Below are 18,399 nucleotides of genomic sequence, written 5' to 3'. Positions count from 1 at the left end.
CAATTATAAACACAAAACAGCAAACCCAACGAACACAAACGCAGCTCATGAATGGTGTGCGCAAAAAAATGTTTGTGTAAATTCGTGTTATTTTTGTTTGTTGTTTATTTGGTTTTTTTTTATTTTTTTTTTATTTTTTTTGCATTTTTTCGTACATCCCCAAACCTGAGTTTTCGCCGGACCTCAAATAGTTGTTCGATGCAAAAGCGTTGCGCTAATTTGGCACGCGCCTCGCTTCCCAAACCCAAACCCATGGAAATGCTCATCGAAGCGCGCGTCCAGGAGTTGAATAAACGAAACGAAACGAAACGAGACGAAATGAATAAATGAATGAATTCAATTGCAATTGAGAGCGGTTGGAGGAAATGCAGAAAGTACAAAAAAATGCAAGAGTGAGAGAGCGGGGGTCTTTGAAAAAATGTAAAACTGAAAATTGTTTGGCTGAAATTCAATTGAAAAACGAACTGGAGAAGCGTTTTGCTTTTTGACTTTTTGCTTCTCGTGACAGCGAATCGAGTGGTAAATTGCAAAATAATCACACAAGTGGTTCCGAGCCACCCACCCATCCACCCACACACATACACATACACTCATACACATACACTTGGCGTGGCGTGGCGCCCGAACAGGGACCATTGAATTTCCTGTGTGATGTCCTGCGGCATGTTTTTGTGGCTGCCACAGCCAAAAAACATCAATCAGCCGCACACGTTCAGCGGAATGGAACGCCATGAATGTGAATCTATGAATCTGAATCTATGAATCTGCAGCTAATGGGAATGGGAATGGGTTGCGAAATGAAATAACTGAAAATCGCTTTACAATTGCCAAGCATAATCGATGCCCAAAGGAGCAGGCAGCAAACACTTGGCCGCAAATAAAAGTGCAAGAAGCGGACGCAAGCGGAAACGGAAATCAACACATGAATGACAAATGTCCAGGCACCGGGCAACGTTTCCTCTTTCCATCTCTCAACATCCTGGCTGACAGCCATTGAAGCGAGAGATTTGAAAAATCTAGGGTGATAGGATGATAGGATGTTGGGATGATAGGGTGCATAGTATGAGCTCGAACTGCTGAACTCCCCAGATACGAGAGTAGATGGATAAAGGCGATCAAATGGCCAACTATAGTACAATAGCTACTCCACTCGCATTTTGTTTTTTTTTGGCTTTGGCATAAAAATTGGAAAAACGATTTTGTGGGAATTTTTGTTGGTTTTTTATATGCGGGAGACATCCTTGTCGTCGCTTCATTTGGGGATTACAAAGTGTTTTTGTGTTATAAAGTCGAAGATGACATTGATGACACCTGGACCTGGAATATGACCCCACAGCCCCATGGCTGGCAATTTGGTCAATAGCTATGGCGTTGGGTTTGGTTGGGTTTGGTTGGGTTGGGTTTGGTCAGACACAGACACAGACAGCTTAAGCGGTCTTAGTGGATGATTGTGGCCAGCTGGATGAGTTTAGAGTTAGAGGATGTGTGGCATCCAGTTGGCTTTAAGCTGAACTATTTGCTTCAATCCGCGAACTTAAGCGAGTTCTTTTAGTTGAACTATTTGCTTCTTTTAGCTGAACTTAAGCGAGTTCTTTTAGCCAAAGCAAACATTCAAATGCCGAAGCATTTGCTACGCAATTTCCATTTCAATTTGTAATTTGTAGCGTTCATTTCTATAAATTTGGCCACAAATTTAAGAGTCTCACGTGGCGCATTTCGTTTGCTGGGCAGACAAAGCAGCCAAAGCAGCCATGGTACCATGTACCATGTTCCAAAAGGACTTTCCCCCGCAGTTGCCCGCAGTTTTTTGGCCCAACTTTCGCTGCCATCCTTTATGGCCATCATTCAACTTTTTACTACACACACATATATATATATATATATATATATTTATATATATATATATAGAGAGAGAGATATAGATAGCGTGGTTTTTTTTGGTAGTTGGATACATACAAATATATTTGTCGTTACCGTTGGCCACTTTTTTGTCTGCGATTTGCATTATTTTTTCCCGTTGTGTGTTGCTTGTTGTTTGTTGTGTAACCCACACCGCGCGGAGCATCCGCGTTTGGATTTTTTGTTTTGTAATTTATTAGAGAGGAACATGTTGACCAAATTGTCATTCAAAGGGATTTCGGACCAGATATGAGCTATCATATTTGTCTGGCAAATACCAAATATATAGATATACCTACATATATATATCGCATATTTTTATATGACAATCTAGCCCATCTTTCCCTTTGCTCGCAATTTGCTTGATGAATATTTGCCTTTTATAACAAATCAGAGGACCAAGAAGCCCAGGAAGGAGAAGGAGGAGCCCAGACAGTGGAGTGGAGTGGAGTGAAGTGGCTGCTTCAGCTGCCGAAGGTCTTGGGGTTCAGGGGTATTGGAGCCTTGGGGTTGCTCGATTCGTTTGTGTTTCTCTTTTTTATTCTAATACAATAAATATTTGCCAGCGCACAAATATGTAATCATACTTCAACATGTCGCGTCGATCTGAAAGGGTTATGTATCTATATATATATAAACATATGTATATATGTATGTTTGTATATATGAGTATATGTTTGTGAGGGGTAAAAATATGGGAGGACGGAATTGAACGGCACATTGAAATTGGCACACGCACGCAATTTGCATTAATTGCAAGAAAAATTTTCTAATTAAAATGCCAGTCATTTGTTTTTCCTTTTCCTTTTCCCGCGACTCACTGGCTCACCGACTCCTTTGGGCTCCCCCCTTTTTTTGTATACCCCCCCTCCCATTTTGTCAGTTGTTTCTGTGTATTAGCAGAAGTGTCAATTAAAAAAAAAAAGAAACGAAAGACAAGGCCAAGTGGGTGGTTGCAAGTGGGTGGGTGGGCTGCCTTCAAATGGAATTGGAAGCCAAACTGGAGGCTTCTTCTTCTAGCTGAGCAGAAAGCAAACGTAGCATGGCGAATTGAAGAGTTTCGACAGCATGGGAAAAAGCCAAAGGGAAAAGGGGAAAATGGGCTCATATTCTGCACTGCAGCGACTCATCAGCTGTTATCAGAAAAGAAAAGGAAATAATAATAATAATAAATAAAGAACGAATGGCACCTTCGCACTCATTGTTTGTCTTGCAATTAGGCAGAGAATATGCGAGAAAGAGATGGCACTAAGGGCGGTGCGAGAGAGAGGGCAACAGGGGAAAGAGACGGAGACGGAGACAGCAGCCAGGAGAATTCGATGTATAGATGGTATAAGTATGGTATGGTATGGCTGCAAATTGGAATGGGTAACGTGCAGCAACTTTGTCTTGCATTTTAATTTGTTTTCGTCATGATTTCGCTTTGTTCTTCCACCTTTCAAACCCCCCAACCCCCAACCACCCATTTCCCACCCCCCCCCCACTCCTCTGGCCACCATCCTTCGCTGCTGTTGTCAAAGTTCATTACAAAGTAATTAGCTGCCTTATATGCAAAATAAAAAGCACAAAAATCCAGCACGAACACGACATGTGCAACATTCATTTATCTGTGTGTGTGTGTGTGCCTCTGTGTGGCTTAAAAAGTTTCCCATTTTGTCTGCTTATTTCTGTTGGTTTTATTTATCTTTTTATTACAGTATTTTTCGGTTAGTCCTCATCAAATTATTAGCACTCCCTGATCGGAGGCCATTACTCTTGTGGCCGTGTGGTGGCACTTTCATTCCTTCATTCTTTCATTGCTGATTGCCTCATTTCGTTCATCACAGAACATATCAAAGAAATTCAAAATGAAATAAATTTTAGCTACGCTTTCTTGGTTGTTTGCTTTTTTTTTGTGTTGCTGGCGATCGTCAGATTTATGAAAATTGTTGAGCGAGCTTTATGCTAATTTATGCATATTGTTTGGCCGGCCCACGCACTCAAAAATCTTTCACCCCCCTCCCCTAAATGAAAAAACAAGAAAAAAGAGAAAACCACCTCATCTGTCTGCCTTTGTTACCGCAATGAGTCGCCACACTTAAGCGGCGATGCCACTCAATGAAGCATATTTTAATGGCCAAAGTGACAAAGTGTTGGCCAAGTGTTGCTGCATCTCTATATGCTATCCCTATATCACATTATACACATATGCCGCACTGTACCTGTCTTTACGCGAATGTCTTTAATGTGTATAAATAAAATCAAATGAAATAGAAATGGAAACAATCGAGTGGGGCAACAGGAATTGATACGCCCCGTTGGTCACTTAGTCAGCATATATTTTCTTTAATTTCTTCGTGTGGCAGCAACACACACACACACACTCGCACACACACACTTTTAGCCCGCTTTATGGCTTGTGACAAATAATTTGTGAAGCGGCCGCAAATAAATGTGTGGCAGTCTGCCTAGCTTTTTTCTTTTTTCAATTTTTTTCATTTTTTTCTATTTTTCTTTTTATTTGTTATTTTGTATTTTGTATATTTCCTTTTTGCTTTTACTCAGCCGCATCTTTGGGCGTTTGGAATGCTTTTGTTTTGTCGACTGCCGTGTGCGTTGTGTTTTTTGCTTCTATTCTTAGGCACTCGCACTCGCACTCGCACTCTTTTTTCTAGTTTTTTTCTACTTTTTTTCTAGTTTTTTTTTCTAGTTTTCTTCTCTTTTTTTTGTTTTTTTTGTATCTTGTCTTGGCCCGAGTTGGCCTGGCTAAAAGCAAATAAATGACAACGGCGGTGCCTGCTGAAAATTATGTGTTAATATGCTCGTATTATTAGCTGCTATAATGGCTCCGTTTGCCGCCTGCCACCCCTCAACTCCCCTCAACTCCACTCTCTCTCTCCACTTTTGACATTACGTATACGCCGCGTAATTTCTTTTATTTTTTTCCTTTTTTTTACTTTGTTTATGGCGCTGTATTTGCCTTGGCTTTGAGCGCCATGCTAAACGAGTTTCAATTGAGCACTTAAATCTGCCCCTGCTCTTTCCTATTTTCCCACTTTTCGCTTCCCTATCAAAAGTCCTGTCCACAGTTTAGTTTTTCCTTTTTTTTGTGGTTTAAGCAAAGTTTAGGAAGTGGAAAATAAAGGGGAATTGACCTGGCAGCAGCGCCATAAATCAAACAGTTTGGCACTTATCGATGTGAAATTTTAAATAAAAGCAGCCCAAGATTCATATGTATATTCGATTTGCTAAACTTTAACCCTTCATCGATAGTTGAACTCGTGCGCCCCAAAACGTTAACCCTTCGCTGGCAGTTTAATATGCAACAATTGTCGTTAAATGTGGAAAAGCAGTGGCAACAACAAATAGAAGCCAGTAAAAAGAAGGAAAACAGAGTGGAAAACAAACCGAAAACGCAAAAACTTTTGCTTGCAGCTAGTGGTGCTATGCATACCCTGCAGTGGCATGCCACCCAGAACAAGCACCACCCTAAACCACCCACGAGCACCCAGCACCACCCTAGACCACCTATAACCACCTACAACCACCCTAGACCACCCTAGACCACCCTAAACCACCCAGCACCACCCTCTTTTTGGCCAGCCACAAAGACGACTTCAAACGCTCGGCACGTCAACGTTTTGCATGCCTCGTTGAAGTCAGTTGCAGTTGCTATTTGTTGCTGTTGCTGTTGTTGTTGCAGTTGGTATTTGTTGTTGTTGCAGTTGTTGTTATTATTACTATTGTTGTTGTGGCTGTTGCTGTTATGGTTGTTGTTGTCGTCATCGCTGGTTGTTGTTTACATTTAATTCAACTTCACGTTGTTCGCTATATGTATACATTTTTTTAGCATTTTTTTCTGTTGCTTTTTGTTTTAAGCCTTTCACAGACCAATTGTCACGACAGTCGTCGCGTCGAACCCCCCCCTTATTTTTATAGCCCCCCTTTTACCAACCACTCCCCCAAAAACCCCGCCCATTTCAGCGGTTTCGTTCATAACGCGCTTTAAACAATTACAATTCAAAATTCATTGACGCGCATCCTGGGTTAACTTTTGCCACAATGACTTCAAAGTATTCAAAGTATTGTTAGCCAGCAGAGTTGACAGGGGCGCCCCTGTTGCAAGGGGGGTGCTTAGAAGCCCGCCCAGTTGGGTAGAGAATGCACTCAGAAAAAAAAGCGTCGATCAAAGTTGAAAGCCAGTTAATGCTCATTAATAAATTGTAGTTAGCAAACGAATGATTGTATATGTTTGCCTATAATTAGCAATGGTTATTCCAGAAAAGAAAGAAGTGGCATAACCTCGGTTGCACTTTGCACCCCTCACCCCCCACCGCACCCAGCGCACTCTTAACCCTCTGCTCGCCAACTTTAACCCCCCGCCGCCGCCGCATCGGCCATCAGCGACGCTTCTCTATAAACAGTCGCAGTTAGTTTAGCTGCCATGAGTAATCGTCATAAATTAATTGTCAACATTTGCATGCACTTAGACCAACACACACACACTCACTCATACACACGCACATTTGATTAACTTTGCGGCAGGTGAGGAGTGGGGCAAGGGGGGGGTTTTGAATGCGTGCTAGCACTTGCAACATACATATGCACATACTTTTGCATTGACATATTTTCGCTTTTTGCGCCGCCAGCAACTTTCGCGCACTGATGACAAACTGATGACTAATCAATAAGGGAGCGGGAAACCAAGACAACTAGCTAACAAGAGCAACTATTGGGCCAACTGATACCAACTAAGAGTACGAAAAATTGTGGAAAATAGGCTACGAAAATTGTGGAAAATAGTCGAAGTCAATAGGCTACGAAAATTGTGGAAAATAGTCGAGGAAATGCGGTTACTTTCAGCCAAAATGTTGTGCGTGTGTCTGTCGCGCAAATTGGCGTGAATGAAAAACGAAAACTACAACAAAATTCAACAAAAATTCACAACAAAAAGAAAAATTAAAAAAAAAGAAGAAAAAGCTAAATAAGAAAACATATTAGATCGAAAAACGAGACAACAAACTGAAACGAATTCCTGTTCATTTTCACGCCTAATGTGCGAATTTGCCGAAATTTATGGCGACAGCCAAATGGCCGCTCCAACTGCACCGCAAATGTCTCTCTTTTTGGTCCGCCACGCCATGCCACGCCCCCCCACCCCCTTTTTGGCCGCCACTCCCCCCCTCTCGCCAAAAATGGCGTCGTCAAGTTTGTTGTCGCTGCTGCTGCTGCTGCTGCTTTTGGTGCTGTGTGGCGTGGCTGCTGTTGGCACGTTGATTATACGCAAAAATCAAAAATAATTAAAATTTCACAATTTAATGTTTTGGCCGGCGGCCAAACGAAATGAGAAACGCCAAAAGCCGCAGGAAAAAACGAAGGAATCAGAGAGCTGAAATCAGAAATCAGAAAGCTGCTAAAAAGGAGTGAGGACATCGAGGACATCGTTTGAAGTTTGAAGCGAGTTGAAGGATACCCAAGGTTTGCCAACTAGTGCAGTGAACTGCGATAAACTGAGCTAAAGGGGAATGCAACTTTTGGTTGCAACCTGTAACCCATAACAGATAGCATGCCACCCCGCTTACAGGCTAGGCCACTCACCTTTCTTGGGTATCAGCGACTTGAGCAGCATGACGGCGTTGTCGTCACAGGCCCAGGCGTGCATCTTGCGGTAGCTGTCGCGTCCCTTCTCCGTCAGCTTGTCCCAGGGCTTGGGTTTGCTCAGCAGCTCGGAGACGGTGCCCTGCGACAGGCCCAGTATGTACTTGGCGAAGAGTCGCTGGCCAATGTTGTGCACCGAGAGCAGTTCGCGTACGCGTCGCGAGATGTGCAGGGTATCCAGCGCCTGATTGGCGTACTTGTCCATGTTGTAGCGCAGCATCTCCTGCAGCTTGGCCTCCATGGGATCACCTTTGGGTATTAGCGATTCGCCCAGACGGCCGGCCATCGAGGCGCCCGGTGGCAATTGCAGTTCCGAGTCGGCGAAACGGTAATGGCCACGCCCATCGCCACCGGCGGCCACTTGGGCGGCGGCGGCAAATTGAAACGCCGGCGGCAGGCCGGGCAGAAAGCCCGGTCCCAGGGTAGCCGCCGCATGCTGGGCATGTGCGGCCATGGCGGCAGCGGTGGCCAGGCCATTGCTGGCATCGGCATCCTGCAACAGCGACTTGCCGCCATTCAGCGTGCTGGCCAAACTGGCCGCCAATTGGGCGGCATTGCTGTTGGCGTTGCTGCTGTTGCCACTCGCACTGTTGCCACCGCTACCGCTGGCATTGCCACCCACCGCGGTGGGTGTGCTCGAATTGGAGTTCGATTCGTTCGCCTGGTGGTGCAGATGGTGCGCCGCCGACGGATGCAGCAGACCGCCATGACCATGGCCATGCAAGTGGTGACCATGATGATGGTCGTTGCTTGCCGCATTGCTGTTGCTGCTGCCGCTGTTCGGCTGCTGCTGTTGCAGGTGATGGTGGTGTTGCTGGTGGAGGTGTTGCTGCTGCTGGTGGTGCTGCTGCTGCTGGTGGTGGTGCTGCTGCTGCTGCTGGTGGTGCTGGTGGTGGTGCTGCTGCTGCTGGTGGTGGTGGTGGGCATCTAGGCGGGAAGAGTTTGAAGAGTTGGAAAATGTTGAGTTAACCAGTTGACTAAGCAGCGCGGTGGACGATGGTCCATGTTGCTGCTGCTGCTGCTGGTGTTGTAAATGTTGTTGTTGTTGCTGTTGCTGTTGTTGCTGTGAAAAGTGTAGATGTTGTTGCTGCGAAAGGGGTGGTGCTGTTGTTGCTGGTGGCGGCGGCGGCGGCGGCGGTGGCAGCAACTGTGCCTGCTGCTGCTGCTGCTGCTGCTCGAGCTTAAAATTTTGATAAATTGTTGGCGTTTTGCTCCGTGGCATTGCCGAATCGGCGACAAAGCCGCGGCGCCAATAGTCGTTGACCAGTTGCTGCTCATCGGTGGCATCCTCCTCCTCCACCTCCTCATCGTCGTCGTCGTCCACTTCTTCGATTTCCTGCTTGGGCGCCGCCATGTCATGCACGGCTTTTGCCTGCGACTCGCACTGGCCGAGGGTTTCAATGGAGCTTGCCACTGTTGCAGGTGCTGCAGGTGTGGCACGTGTTGCAAGTGCTGCAGTTGTTGCAAGTGTTGCAGTTGTGGCCAGTGCTGCAGTGGTGGCCAGAGTTGCAGTGGTGGCTAGTGTTGCAGTTTTGGTAAGTGCTGCAGTTGTTGCAAGTGCTGCAGTTGTTGCAAGTGCTGCAGTTGTGGCCAGTGTTGCAGTTGTGGCTAGTGTTGCAGGTGTTGCAAGTGCTGCAAGTGTTGCTAGTGTGGCACTTGCAGTTGCACTTGCTGCTGGCGACACTGCGTCTTCTTCTTCTGCTGCACGATTTCGGTTGGTTTCTGGGGATGACAACAAACAAATTGGGCTATTTGTTGTTGCCGCTTTCGGAAAGCAAGAGCATATGTGTTCTTATTGTATATTTTTGGTTTTTGGGTTTTTTGTTTTTTGTTTTGGTTTTTGTTTTTGTTTTGGTCAACAACATCCATGGAACATAACGCCAAAAATGAATCAAAATTCTTGTTTGCCAGCCAGTTCTTTGTTTTGTTTCACAGCCACAATTTTGTCATTCCATTTACCAATGTTATTTTCTCGGTTTTTTTTCTTTCGCTTGCCAATTGCCAAATTGCCAGAGTGCAACAAAATAACAAAGAATCTTCGCCGTGTTGCAGTATTTGTGTATAAATATACTTGTATATAATCGTATATGATGAATGTGGCATATTAAAACGATTTATGATTGAAATTAGCGATTAAGAGAGATGGTGTGTGTGTGTCGTTCTGCTATCGATAAGCATGCAGAACTCAACAGCAACAACATCGACTTGATTAACAACAACAATAAGATCAACAACAACAATATCAATATCAACATCAACAACAACAACAATGATAACAATTGATATGAGCAAAAGAACAAGAAGAGCAACAATCGCCCGATGCAAATATTTTGCCAGAGGTGGAAATGAAAGGCGAGTTTCTCAAGTGAGAAGGAGAAAAAGCTGTTTGCTGTTTGCCTTTTTGGCCCATAAAATCTGGCGCCGTCTCTGGCTTTATGGAAGTCCCTTCCTCAACCCCCACTTCCCCCCTTCCAGCGCACCCCTCCCTTTCCCATCATATAATTCTTCTGCGGACGGTTTATCCTCCGCCGGCGATAAGCGCTCAAATAAACCATAAAAAAAAAAAATAAAATAAATCAAGCAATACAGCCTACAGACGTAGAGTCGTCGGTTCGAAATCAAAGCGATTGATAAAACCAAGCAATATCGGACAAGCGGAGCATGGACAAGCATGGAATGGTGGCAGGAAGCAAGCGGTGCAGGCCACACACACAAACCGGAAGTACAGTACGCACTGCGGTGGTTAAGTGATTGCAAGACGACTTGCAATGCGAATTAAGAATCAAGATCAAGGAATGATGTTTCTGCAGCAAGTAGCTATGCTAACTCGCTGTCAAACTATTTGAAATTTTATATTTTTTTTGGGAATTTTTGGAATTTTTCCTTTCGATACAGCCTGCTTCCGGTATCTAAACTGCTGCTTGAATCTAAACTGCTCCTTGAAGCTAAACAGCTACTCCTTGTATCTAAACTGCTCCTAGAAGCCAAACTGCTCCTTGAATCCAAACTGCTCCTAGAAACCAAACTGCTCCTTGAATCCACACTACTCCTTGAATACAAACTGCTGCTTGAATCTAAACTGCTCCTGGTATCAAAACTGCTCCTAGAATTCAAATTACTCCTGGAATCTAAACTGCTCCTTGACTCCTCACCACTCCTAGAACCCAACCTGCTTCTTAAATCCCCGCAGAGAATTGATTCCACCCTGCTCCTTGACTCCCACCTGCTCCTTAATCCCACACTACTCCCAGATTTCATCCTGCTCCCCGACTCCACCCTGAGCACTGAGTCCACCTCGCGGGAGTGGAGCACTTACCTTCGCTGAGGGCGTCGCTGGCGCCGTTCTTGAGCGCCTCGGCGGCCAGGGCCTTGGTCCGCTCGATGAGCAGTGCCTGGAATTTGTTGGGGTCGTTGGCGCAGGCGGCGGCAGCGGCGGCCGCGGCGGCAGCGGCGATCGCCGAGTTCGGACTGAGCACATTCAGATCCAGCGGACTGCTGCAAGTGCAAGTGTAAAGTGCATTAGTAGTGTTAAATTGCAATGTTTAAATTGTTTTTAAATGGTTTTTAAATGTTTTTTCCCCCAGTGTAACCCTTTTGCATACGTACTGCTGTTCCTTTTTGATTTTGAGCTCGTTGCTGTCGATGGAGTTGGTGTTGGTGGTGGTGTTGGCATTGACCGCCTCCCGATCCTCGCCCTCCTCCTCCTCGTCGTCCTCATCGTGATGATGCGACTCCTCTGGCTTCTCCTCCGCTTCCTCGGTGTCCACCAGCATGGCCTGATCCTCATCCTCATCCTCGTTCGCCGTTGCCAGTGGCGCCTTTGTGGACTCCGGCAGATCGGCATCCAGTGCTCTTTCGGCGGCATTCAGCTTCTTGTTGTTGTCGCTGCTCTGGCTATTGTTGTTGTTGTTGGTGGCGGCGGCAGCTGCCAGGGCGGTGGCCTCGGCCAGCGCCTCGTTGATCTGCTGCTTGTCCAGACGCGCCTCCAGGCGGATGATGTGCTGGCGCTTGACCTCCAGGTGCTCCTCCAGTCGCTGGATCTGCACCAGGTGCGTCTGCTCCTGGGCCCTCAAGCGTTGCAGCTCGTCCAGCAGTGCTTTAATCTGCAAAAAAATCAAGAAGTAGAGATTCAGTTTAGTTATTTTTATTTAAACAATATATATATATTATATATGACAGCTTAAGCTCTTGCAGCTAAGCTAAAGTCCTTATCTCCTATGCTATTGCCATTTCCCATCGATGGCTGTTGTGTCTTGTGTTTTCAGCGTTTACCTTCGGGGAAATACACACATTTTCCTCACATGAGCATATGTATGTATGTACGAACGTGTGTGTGTGCGTGAAAAGTTCTCGAGAGTTATAAAATAATTTTTAATAAAATTAACAACGACGTCAATGTCGCTCGTCGGTGATTGCCAGGGTGGTGGTGCTGGTGAAGATGGTGGTGGTGGTGGCACAAACCGCCCAACCACCCAACCACCCAACCGCCAAATGCCGCCAGGTACAGTGAAGCCCCAGCCCAGCAGACGGGGATTCCGCCCCCAGCTTTGCCGATGTGGGCTTTGTTTGGAACTTTGTTTGTTTGATGAAAATATGATAATTGGCAAATTTGACAAGGGAATTTTTCTTAAGTGCGTCGACAACATACACACACACACTCTCATCCCTTCTTGATTTTCGTGCCTCACACACACACTCTTAAAAACGCCCCTTTTCTTGCCGAAAGTTGACAAGATAAAGTTTTTCGACAGCGCCGTGTGGTATGCAACGAAATTTTTAATGTCAGCCAGGTGGGCGTGTGTGTGAGTGTGTGTGTGTGTATTTGTTATTATGTGATTAAAATTAATTTTACTGCGCGGTTTTTAATTGACGCATCTGCCACGGGGCCCGAAGCCAAACTTTGCCCGCTAGAATCTACGCTGAAATTGGAATGTACGAGTATCGATCTCGTGTGTCTGAACTTTGTAACCAGGTGACTTTATTGAAATTGATTAGCAAATTAATCGCAGCATATTTGGCCTAATGCTTTGCGGAAACTATAACTTGGCTAAGGAAAAAGGAATGAGGGAACTTTACCCCATATGCAAATAAATAAGTTGTGGCATCAACATAACTCCAACTGCGAACTTGCGTGTCACTGCGTGATTTGTGTCGAACATGGGCATAAACAATAATTTCATCAACATGGGAACACCAAGCTACCACTTCATGTGTCTATTTTATCAATATTTGTGGATGGGCGATTATTGGCCATAAACAATGGGCCAGGAGCATAGCACATAATTGGCATTAAAAAAGCATCAAGAACATGCGTGTATTGCCATGTGGCATGTGGCATGCCGAAAAATGCAAAACAGCCGCCAGCCGGTTAATTCTATTATCAATCAAAGGATCCAGGACATGTGAAGGAGTTTGGCTATGGCTATGGGTATGGGAATGGGTAAGGATATGGGTATGAGTATGGGTTCTTTGTATGTGTGTGTATTTGGGTTGGGTTGTATGAAAATGTTGGCATGCGTGTTCGATTTTTCATTAGCATACGGGATACGTGGAATACAGCGAATACAGCGAACTTGCCGAACGAGCCACCCTTTCGAACAGAGGAGACATGACAAGACGACAAACGACTCAAATTAATTGCATAAAAATCCTATGGGTGCGGTAAGCCAGGAGGTTGCTTTCCCCAGCTCCTGAGGGGGTGGCTCTTCTAATTGCCAACTGCTTGGCAGACAAGCGAAGCTCACAGCCCCTTCTTTTCTTTTTTTTTTTGGTTTTCGGGGAGAAGGAAATTTTGCAGCTTTCTTAAATAAACGTAATTAGCGAAAGTCGCGTGGATTTTCTTCATCTTACTCATTTAACTTGGCAGCCTGCGAATGAGTAGTAGTCACACATGAGGCAACTGTACCAACTGTAGCAACTGTACCAACTGTACACACTGTAACCACTGTACCCACTATACCAACTGTACCAACTGTAACCACTGTACCCACTGTACCCACTGTACTCACTGTACCAACTGTACTCACTGTATGAGGATCATGTGTGCATATTCAATGGTGCGATTCTTGAGGGCACCTTTAATGCACACTGCTACACTAAGTGAAAAACTTAATTAGTGCACATAAATGACAACGAAGTTTGTCATTTGCATGCAAATTGTATAAGCCAGAAATTTCTGTGGGGGGCGAAACTGTCATTTCGATTTTTGGCATTACGAGTAGCAACCAGAAATGTTCGAAAAGCGAGCGGGCAAATGAAAAATATGAAAACGATAAATCAACTTTTTGGATTTTCAGCACACAGCACAGACAGCAGAAATCATTTTCAACCCTTGAGCACAAACTTTCTGCAACTCCTTCTGTGGTTGATGAGGCTGCAAACTGCTATATATATATATGAATATATATATATATATATGTGTATATATTTGTAACATCCAACAGCAATCAAACAAACTATAACAAATACTTTTTGGGGGGGCAGGAGTAGGTGGGCTATTGAAGGACGCCTGTGTTGGTTTTTGCCTCCTGTATTGACTGTGAAAATTATGAAAATTTACATTTTTCCCGACCCACCAAGCAAAAGCTGGACAAAAGAACTGGACAGGACTGGAGTTGCTGTTGCTGTTGCTGGATTTCCCTTAGTTTGGGCCATAATTTCTGGCTACAAATGTGGGAAATTGATGGGAACGGGTAGGTGGAACATTAGCAGCGAGCGCAAAGCAAACGATTTGTAATTAACAAAATTGCCAAGCAGCCGAAAAGCCGAAAAGCATTTCGCATTTTACCCTTTTGCATAACAATTGACAAAGCAGTCAATATACATACGAGGTTTTTTTTGCGGGGGCGGAGGTTGGGCTGTTGGAAACAACAATAACAAACACTCGAAGGCAAAAGACGAGAAACGTCGCACAATTGGCAGCAGGAGTTGCGCCTACACAGGGAAAAATCTTCAAGTGCGTATAGCAATGAGCCACTACGAATTCAAAGTTCATTCAAATGATTTTCGATCGCAGCGATCGATGGTGAGAAGTTATAAGTGGAGTAAGTTATAGGTTGCGTTTTCAAATGAACACCAATTTTTGCTCAGTGCGACGGAAGGAAGCATAAAATGCCAAAAGGAATTAAGGTTATGCCTCAGTCTGCTGTCTCTGCACACACACACACACATATATATGTATTTATGCCACATGAGGCAAGGGTTTTGCAGCAAGTAGAGTGGGCGGTGGTGGGGGTGTAAAAAAAGGGTTTAATCAGCGAGCAGCAGCATCTCACACACACACACACAGACACACAGACACACAGACACACTTGCACACAAAGACACCAATCTACAAATACAAATTAACAATAAGCAATCAAAGACACACACACACACACATACGAAGGAAGCTCTTCAGGGCTTGCTTATAAAATAATTCTCCTCTGTACTTTTGTTCCACATATATATGTATGTTTGTATATATATATATATATTTTTTTTAACTTTTAGGCCGTCAGCTGCCAATGGCAAAGGCAAAAACCGTCAAAGGAATTAAAATTCATTCGGGCATAAAAATTTTAAAATATATATATGACTGGCAGCGGCAGTGGCAGCGAAAGTGGAGTGATGGATAGAGATAGCGCATGTATAAAAAAGGGGTAACTTTTGCCAGTGGCATCAACATCAGGTGGCCGGGGGAGGGGGGTTGGGGGGTGGTTAGGGGGGTGGTGCTTGGGGGTTGACTCTGTTGTTAATTTCCAAAAAGCCAAAAGACAAATGAGTAAAAGGCAACAGCCGGGGAAGAAGCTGCGTCTCAATGTCGTCAACTGTTTTTTTTGCTCCTTGCTGAATTTGATGTGCCACACAGAGAGAAAAGACAGCTAACAGGCACTTAAAAAGCGAATAAAAGGCGCACGCATTTCTCGCAGTGAGCGTTCTTTGCCGTGCAGCTTGTCATTGATTTTTGATTGTTTCAAGTGTTGCCAAAGGAGTATGAAGTATGTAGCATGGAGCATGGGGAATGGACGTACTGTGCGGGGCCTTCGAGTGATAAAAAATCGAGAGAAAAATAAGAGAAAAAAGAGGAAATTTTCCAGGGGGAGGGGGGCCGATGAGGAGGAAGCTTAAAAGTCTGCCAAGTGCACCCCAGAGCTTTGACGCCAAGGCTTTTGTTTGTTTGCCTGCTTGTATCGCTGTGGCTGTGACTGTGGATGTTGCATTTTTGCAACTGGCAATGCCCAAGTTGGCAATTTGCAACAAAAGATAACAAAGAATATGACGACCGAGAGCGCAAACAGAAACCAAAAAGAGAAAAAAAAGCAGAAAAAAAAGAAGGAAAAATAATAAAAGAAAAGAAGCGAGTGAAAAGCGAAGAAAATAAAAGCGGAGAAAAGCAAACATATAAATACAGAGCAGAAACAAAGACCCCGAAAGAGGTCACATATGGAGGAGTCCCTATAGTAAGTAAAACACCACCCCCCTAACCCCCTTTCACCCCCTTTCACCCAGCCTCCCATGCAGCTTCAACTTTTATCCTATCGAAAATGATTCATCTGGAAGATTTCTGTATTTATGCTATTCATGAGGGTACTTTCTGTTTACCTCCACTTCCACTTCGAAATTCTGTGGCAAAATGTGCATATTATTGGAAAAAATCCAAGGTGGGCATCATCACCCATTAAACCCCATTAAACAACAGATATTCAATTGAATATTTGGAACGTGCCTTTGATTGCTTTTGATTTTGATTCACTGATTCGATTCAATCGCCTAATTCATTCACTTATTCATTCATTCCCACTGACAGACAATTCATCAGCTTAAAGACCTCAAATCGCAGGTAATTTTGCCAGAATTTTTGCATTATTTGTCAATTGCCCCGGGGGGTTTTCAAAATTCCAGGGGCGGTGGGGGGTTTACGAATTCAAAGGGGGGTGGAGTGGGGGGGGCAGCTCTGGCAATTTACAACAATTCAAAGGCATAAATCAAACATTTTGCAAGTTGAAGTTGGCACGAAAACGTGCGTTTTGGTGGCTAAAGAGGGGGGATTGTCAGTTAGTCAGTCAAATAGTCATTCAGTCAGTCAGTCATTCGTTCATTCGTTCACTCGTTCACTCGCTTATTTGCGCGTACACGCACACAGTTTCGCAGTTATTGAATTGATTTGAAGGGGGTTTTCCCGAGTGCGGGTGGGGGGTTGATTTTCCAGGGGGGTTGGGGTGGCAAGTGAAGCTCCCCCTTGGGGGCACACGCAATTCGCAACTCGTTCGTCTTTCGCCTTTCTTCCCTTGATGTTGTTGTTGTATTTTTTGGATTATAAAGTTTTGTAATTAAAATTTGACAGCTTTACAATTCCCAGGCACCCCCCACCCCCCCTTTTTGCCCCCCCTTATCATTCTGAAAATCTTCTTCCTTGCCGCGCATTTACTTATTAGAATTTCACAATTTCACAATTTTACAATTTTCGATTTATGTTTCGATTTTATTGTCTGCCATTTTGTGCGTGAGAATGGGAAGACAAGGATTTGTGCCATTGCCCTTGCCCATGTTTAACCCTTGAGTGGGCGCCTTAACCCCCCCTCGCCCAACGTGCTTACATATGTATATTTTTAATCAAAGCTGCCCACCTTTAACCCAAACTGGGCGCCAACTTTTGTTTCTAATTCGTTAAACTTTTGCTTAATAATTGTCTGGCTGGCACATACAAAAAAAATAGAAAAGCCTCTTGACTTTTATTCATATTTGCCAAAAAAATGTAGAATCAGGTTTTTATATATTTTTTGTGTCGATAAGCACTCGAAGTGAGATGGGTGGTGGGTGGTGGTGGGTGGCTTGGGTGTTCCATGGGTTATTCGGTTTTCGGGGCCCAGTCAGATGTCTAATCCTTTTGCTTATTGATATGATATCTGCACACGCAAAACCAAAAAAAACAAAAAAACAAAAAAAAAACGAAAAAAGGGGAAATCCGAAAAAGGTTGTGTATGCCAGCGAAATTTTATTATATAGGTTTTTTCCACTTTTGTTGTTTCTGTTTCTGTTGCTGTTGCTGTTGCTGTTTCTGGTTTTTGGTTGGGGGTTTGAGAGGTCTTTCATAATCAAAAAACGTTAAAATCATAGTCTAGACAATAATTTATGAGCACGGCACATTGCTCATCTCTCGGTCCTCGGTTTTTGTTTGGTCCTGTTTTTGGTCCTTTGCCCGCATAGAGGAAAGCCTCCTAACCCCTTCTCCCACTTAACCCTCGAATGCCAATCAACATCTCTCGAGCAAACAGTCGTAAGGCTCGAGCCGCAAGTCCTCTTCATCCTGTCTGCTGATGATCCTGCTGCTCCTGGTCGCAGTCATTGTTTTCTGTGTGTGCTTTTACATTTTTTCCACTTTTTTTTTTTTTGATTTTTTGGTTATTTTTTTTGTCGTGTGTTAGCCCTCAATGGATATATGAAAATATGAGCAGCGGACGGATGGGTATAAAATTCCAAATGGGGGGTTTGTCAGTTTCTAATGGTTTCAACTTCCTTCCGCTTGCAGTTGTCCTTTTTGCCAGCTTTTCACGTGTGTGTGTGTGTGTGTGTGTGTGTTTCAAGTGAAATTCGTGAAAAACTGGAGGTTAAGCAGGTGTCTGCAGCTGCAACACACAAAGCTACTTAAGGGGTCAAAGGCAGCACGCTGGCCCATCGAGAGGTTAAAGTCACAAGCCAAACGACAGCCGCAATAAAGGCGACAAAAAATGCAAGTAAGATATCGATGAAATCGAAATAGCCGCTAAGCAAATACAAAATGTATATCGATGCAAAGAAAGTCACGGTTTCCCCCCCCCCCGTTTTGGGGGCGTGGCAGGCCGAGGGGCGGCACTATGACGGGACACTAATTTGATTTGAGCA

The 18,399-nt window shown here is 44.4% G+C and overlaps 1 protein-coding gene across 4 annotated transcripts in view; it reads right to left on the bottom strand.

Moving 5' to 3' along the window:
* Positions 1–18,399, bottom strand: part of LOC122623468 (homeobox protein cut) — a 74,713-nt gene that overhangs the window by 5,416 nt on the left and 50,898 nt on the right. For 3 of the 4 annotated variants that reach the window (XM_043802654.1, XM_043802653.1, XM_043802655.1), the window contains 3 exons: positions 11,143–11,639; positions 10,853–11,031; positions 7,477–9,258 (listed from right to left, as the gene is read on the bottom strand). In XM_043802654.1, coding sequence (XP_043658589.1) covers positions 7,477–9,258; positions 10,853–11,031; positions 11,143–11,639 — 2,458 coding nt within the window. The remainder of the gene's footprint in view (positions 1–7,476; positions 9,259–10,852; positions 11,032–11,142; positions 11,640–18,399) is intronic. The other variant, XM_043802656.1, reaches the window with a different exon arrangement.

The sequence above is a fragment of the Drosophila teissieri genome, chromosome X (genome assembly GCF_016746235.2).
Source record: "Drosophila teissieri strain GT53w chromosome X, Prin_Dtei_1.1, whole genome shotgun sequence".
NCBI classification, from domain to species: Eukaryota; Metazoa; Arthropoda; class Insecta; order Diptera; family Drosophilidae; genus Drosophila; species Drosophila teissieri.
This window is presented reverse-complemented; position numbering and strand designations above follow the sequence as displayed.